Source organism: Cimex lectularius, unplaced genomic scaffold (genome assembly GCF_000648675.2).
Source record: "Cimex lectularius strain Harlan isolate CLEC.00 unplaced genomic scaffold, Clec_2.1 scaffold70, whole genome shotgun sequence".
Taxonomy (NCBI): Eukaryota; Metazoa; Arthropoda; class Insecta; order Hemiptera; family Cimicidae; genus Cimex; species Cimex lectularius.
In genome coordinates this window covers 1405382-1411620 of record NW_019392651.1, presented here as the reverse complement: position 1 = coordinate 1411620, position 6239 = coordinate 1405382, and the positions used below count along the sequence as shown (strand labels likewise).

Here is a 6239-nt window from a genome sequence, read left to right as displayed (position 1 = left end):
TTCTCTTAACAACGACCTCCGGCAGATGGATTGTGATCCATGCCTGTATTATGCTTTGCTAATAATCATTGTTATATTCGTAGAAATAACAAGCATATAAAAAAAAATTCAAGAGGGAGAATTTAGCAAGACAAAGAAAAGGTCATGGAAGTATTTCTTCCCTAGATAATGATCTGCGAGTTTTGGTCGAAGAAAATCCCAGAAAACTGAGAGCTTGCAGAGAATCTTTCAGTTAGAAAATCTACTGTCCCTGGCTACCTTATGGCAATTGGAAAGGTGAAAAAGCTCAAAAGTTCCTCATGCATTAAACGACCACCAAAACTATCACCGGTAAGAAGTTTATGCAATGCTTCTTTGCCGAAACAGAAACAAACCTTTTCCAGATATTGTTAGTTGCGATGAAAAGTGGATTCTCTACAATAACAGCAGACGCTCTGGAACTGTTGGATATGGTTATGAGGTTCTGCCTCTCCCTCCCTATTCTCCAGACCTCTCGCCTTCTAACTACCATATTATCAGGATTTATAAGATAGAAAATTCGTTTACAAACTCAAGTTCTATTCACAGGATTTAGAGAAGTTGCCATCATATCGGGAGAAGTGTAATTGAGAGTTATAGATGGTGTTTTAATTTATAAAACAAATATTCAAAATCATTTATTTAATCATATTTTATAACCATAAACCTGCATTATTTTCCAGACAACGCAATAATTATGGGTCATTTTGTGCTTCCTGTTGAGGATTACAATTTTTCTGGCAAAATTTGACAAGACATTTATATTATATTTCCAGTTAGAATCCAGTGCTCTGAAAATGCCATCGTTAGTATTTCATCGAATTGTCTTGTTAATTCCCATGCAATTTGGATCCCAGTAAAGAAGTGTTTATAGTTTGTTGATTTCTTTTCTATTCTATTTTCTAACTGGAAATTCAAAATCATCTTTTTTATGTCACAATCACAAGTTTTTATAAACATGTTAATAAAAAAATCTATATTTGGTTGGCATTAAGGATGCACTCATCTAAATAGGTAGACTTAGTTAAGAAATATAATTTTATCACAAATACATGTATGTATAATGTATAGATACTTAACTATGGATTAAAAACTTCTTGAGTACATAAATAAGTTCAAACTGTTAACAAAAAAGCACGCAAACATAGAACTTTGTATATTTTGATTTACAATGTACATTTCAATAAAAAAATATTTATTTGGATACTATTTATAGTTTACTATCAAGCAATACAAAATCAACCAGTAGGCAAACAATCCCAGGATCAGACGACAGACTCTTTGTCTTCATTTTGCTCTGTTCCTTCCCTAATTATATACTGCCTTAAGTACTCGGTCATCATCTCTGCTTTTTTACGATCCTCCTCCCACTTATATCTACAATACGTCCTAAAATGAAACGATATTACAGAAATCATATTAGTTATTCAGGAAAAAGCTATTACCAATAGGAGAGGGTAACAACAGTATGCGTAGCTATGCTGGCATGACATGCATGTTTCACCTTGCTCGTAAACAAGAAGTAAATGAGCCCACCTCCTATTCCTGACGAAATTCCATACAGCAAACTGTTCTTGTAGCATGGTATATCCGCAAAGCTTCTCCTGATACGTTTATCCCCCTGGAGCAATCAAACGAGAAATGCAATACATATGTATTTTTTACAATATAAATTATTCGACAGACTTACAGAACTTTCCCTCACTGAATCTGTCATCGTGACACGATACTTCAGTAAAGATTAAGTTTAAAGTATAAAAATTCAATCAAATCAGTACTACATGACAAAAGTTTTTATTATTGACAAGAAAAGAAACTTGTATCTGAGTGATGTTACGTTGTGGTTATACAGTACAGATGTCTACGGGCGGAATCGCGATAAACTACAAAATTAGGTATGATCACATCGTGAATGAACAATCAATCAATAAATGTTAATTATTTAATATTCAATTACATTTGCCAGACGATATAAAGTCGACCGATATTTTACCTTGAATAGATGTCAGTAAAACATTGAATGCATTGGGATTTTTCACATTAGGCGGTAAACGCATTTTTATCGTTCGGTCGACTTGAGACTGGCTCAATCACTGATTATCAGACGATATCATTCCGGTCCTCCATACAGTAGAGCTGTAGAACACTGCCGTTAATAGGTTTTATGCTACATACTATATACAGTTTCATACTACATACAACGAGGGTACTTGATGCGACATAGAGACTAGGCTATTCTCACGATGTCTCCTGATGACTATTCGTTACATTAATGAATGTACAGACCGTTTGGATGAAGTATCAAGGAAGCCGTTAAATGACGGTTCGTAGTGCGGTGGGAGCAATGAAACGATCGTTACGTCTGTAAAGTGTACTCTGTCTCTAGCTGTCGTATGTCGCGTCGACAAGTACCTACTCTTCGACCGAGACCTCCAATGGCTCTAAACTGCTGTGGCCATTCACGATCGTTCCAAGCAGTCCAAACGGAGCGACGCCGTTCCAAAAACCACGTCAATGGCAAAACTGAACTGTCGTGCCCGGCTGTGCCGGCTATTCGACCTGTCCAAACTCCATCGCGCCACTCCAAATATCTACGGCGCGTTCGTGAATGGGAAAATCTGGCGGGAACGGTGGAATATTGGAGCGCTGGCTTGGTCTTGAATGGGAAAACCCGCGTTTTTTTAGGGACTAAACTAGGGATCTAAACGGGAGATGCAGTATTGATAAGCGCTGAGCAGAAATCGTAGTTCTAAGTGAACTTAGAGAACGTAATGTGGCTGCCAACCTTTCATGTAGAGTGATTATTTCTCTCATGACTGTCTTTTGTTTTCCTATCAAGGGGGTAACAAGCTGGAGTAAATATAAATAACACATTAATCTTTTTTTTTGTAAGGTTTTGGTTGAAATGAAAAAATAGTGTCACGAGCGGGATTCGAATCCACGACATTCGGCTAAATACCCGCTGCTCTACTACTTGCGTATTTATCCGAAGGTTATGGATTCAAATCCCGTGGCACTACCTTTTCATTTCAACAAAAAACAAAAAAAGATTAATTGAAAGAAGTAATTTGGTCAATAGAACACTAAATATAATGAATAAATAAGACGTTTCATCCATCCTTAAATAGTTCCTCCAATCAGCGAGTTCAAGGGAAAGATATTTCATCAAATTGATGTGTGTATTAGGGCTTCTGTTCAGGAGCCACTTCTAACACCATTTCCTCTTCGGTTTTTTACTTTTAATATATAAACAAACAGTAGCGTAGCACAAGAGATCGTCATCCATTTTGAGAAGGTAATTCACTGGTTGACGTTCGGAGCGACTGGCTGTGGAGCGGTCGTGAATGCCCCCTCAAATTTCAGGCACTCCAAATGGAGCTGTACGGCTTGGCACGGTTCCATTTGAAGTGATCGTGAATGGCCACCTAACTTCTGTGGCCATTCACGATCGCTCCTAGCAGTCCAAACGGAGCGACGCCGGTCCAAACTCCATCACGCCACTCCAAATATCTATGGCGCGTTCGTGAATGGGAAAACCTGGCGGGAACGGTGGAATATTGGAGAGCTGGCTTGGTCTTGAATGGGAAACCCGCGTTTTTTTGGCGCAGTCTCCCTCTTTCTGTCACTGAGCAAACATCTCCGTCCTACATTCTCAAAAAGTGAAAAACGTTTCTTTCTTATTGGCAAAGGCTGCAATAGAGATTTTATTGTTGAGGTGATTGAATTGTATGAAAATTTACTATGTTTATGGAAAGTGGTGGACAATGATTACCACGATAGAAATAAAAGAAATTCGGTCCTCAACCAGTTGGTCGACCTTTTTAAAAAAAAGGATACAAATGCATCGAGAGATGCGATATTGTTAACCCCTAACCTAAGCGCTGAGCTGAAACGTAGTAGAGAACTTAAAGCTTTTCGTAGTTCATCCCTGTAGCGAGAAATCGTAATGTGGCTGCCAACCTTTCATGTAGAGTTGTACAGTGATGATTTTTCTCATGACTGTCTTTTGTTTTCTAATCAAGGGGGTAACAAGCTGCAGTATATATAAATAAGACGTTTTTTTGTCAGTCACGATAGCTCAAGTGGTAGAGCAGCGGCGTATTTAGCCGAAGGTCATGGATTCAAATCCCGCTCGTGGCACTAGCTTTTTCATTTCAACCAAAACCTTACAAAAAAGATTAATTAATTGAAAGAAGTAATTTGGTCAATAGAACACTAAATATAATGAATAAATAAGACGTTTCATCCATCCTTAAATAGTTCCTCCAATCAGCGGGTTCAAAGGAAAGATCTTTCATCAGGTCGGCGCGGTTCCATTTGGAACGATCGTGAATGGCCACCAAATCGTGGAGGTAGAACTTGGCACACCATGTACTTTTTTAAGAGGGTATATCAACTACGAGGTTATTTAACTCTTGTGTTTTTGAAAAAAGCCCATTTTTAATTTTCTAAGCAGGGCTGATGGATTCGAACCCGGGACCTTTACCTTGACTGTTGCAGCAACCGACGTCTCTCATACACAGTTTTAGTCCAATTGTTAAGAGGATCCATTTTATCGTACCAGTTATCATAGAAATGGTACCGGTATTTATTAGGCGGTAGCCGAGTGGTTAGCGGTCATGGGTTCGATTCCCATCGTCGCCCCTGGCCCTTTATTTCACGATACCCTTCCCCCATTAATTAATTCATCGTTAAATACACACGTCTTCCTTGGCTAATATGCTTTGTCTTTCTAGCTTTGTATAAGGAAAAAGAAATCTGCAAAATTTAGGGTCATAAAGGATAGAAAAGAATCACAGATATGCTTTATTTTCAGCAATCATATATTTTTTTTATTGTACCAGTCAAAAACCCATTTCTTAAAAAAAAAAAAATAAATAAATAAATATATACAAAAGTAAGGAGAAAAATATATTTAATACAATGCTTATAAATAACTCAACATTAATAAAGGAATGTTGAAAAAAATAATTGGAAAGATTATTGAATGTTTTGTAAATAAATGCAATCTAAGGCAGAATAAATTTTTGTATATATTTTGTCAATATCATTAATGAAGAGGAAAAAGAGAAAAGGACCAAGATGGGGGCCTTGTGGCACCCCAGATAAAACAAAAAAAGGGAAGTTGAAAAACTAAAAGATTTGACTTTAACTATTTGGGTGCATTCAAGTAAATAACTGTGTGGCCAAAGCTGTAGATTTCCAGATATTCTATTGCTTCTAGCTTTTTAATAAGTATGTTAAGATCAATTTTGTCAAAGGCCTTGGAAAAATCTACCTATTCATCAACCATTGGCTATAGCATCCAAAATTTCATTTTGATATATTAGCAAATTACTTACTGTTGATCTGCCAGTAGAAGCCATGTTGTTGGGGATAATGACCTTTTTGAGCATTTTTTAACTTTTTGCAAACCAAAGATTCAAATATTTTTGAAAAAAACGGATTCGATGGGAATGAGTCTATAATTACATACATTTATTGCCAGATTTGAAAAGCAGAATTACAAAGGACAATTTTCAGAACTCAGGAAAAATAGCCTTGTTGAGAGGGTTATTGAAAAGTAGTACAATGAAGAAATGAGGTAAAATACACAATTAGGGATAAGAATATGAGGAATAATGTCTGTCGGGACCTGCTGATTTCGTAGTATCTAAAGTTCAAATCATTTCTTCTATTTCCTCCATGGATATGGCACATTTATGCAAAAAGAAGGTGGAATTGCTGGGGGAAACAAAAATTAGAATCAAGAGTTGTAGAGAACAGAATTATTGCTTTCATCAAGTTTTGAAAAGTGCTGGGCAAAGTAATTGGCAATAATGGATCCATAATAAGAAGAATTAACACCATACTTCATATGGGAGGGCATAGCAGAAGACTGTTTCATGGAATTTATATGACACCAAAAGTTTTTAATATTTGGTTGAATTGAGTTTCAATATCAGGTAAATAATAATTAACAAAGATTTGATAAAGATTTACATTTAGCTCTAAGACTAGAAAATTTTTGGTAATAATCGCTATTACAATTTAACACAATGTAATCAAAAACAAAAATAATATTGCATATGTAAATATCTAATATGATGACAAAATACAATCATTGATATCAAACATACAATTGTGTTCCTTTAATTTACATGAGTGCTCCTAACTAGCAATAGCAATATGTATACTCAAATAATGTATTAAATAACACTTTTTATTATGTCCATGAGCAA

At 36.1% G+C, this 6239-nt stretch overlaps 1 protein-coding gene across 1 annotated transcript; it reads right to left on the bottom strand.

Moving 5' to 3' along the window:
- Positions 1-643: 643 nt before the first annotated feature.
- LOC106667741 (cytochrome c oxidase protein 20 homolog) lies at positions 644-1873 on the bottom strand. Its single transcript, XM_014395876.2, has 3 exons — positions 1709-1873; positions 1464-1639; positions 644-1407 (listed from the first exon to the last, which is right to left on the bottom strand). The coding sequence occupies exons 1-3, from the start codon at positions 1733-1735 to the stop codon at positions 1284-1286; spliced, it is 327 nt and encodes a 108-aa protein (XP_014251362.1). The 5' UTR covers positions 1736-1873; the 3' UTR covers positions 644-1283.
- Positions 1874-6239: the final 4366 nt, after the last annotated feature.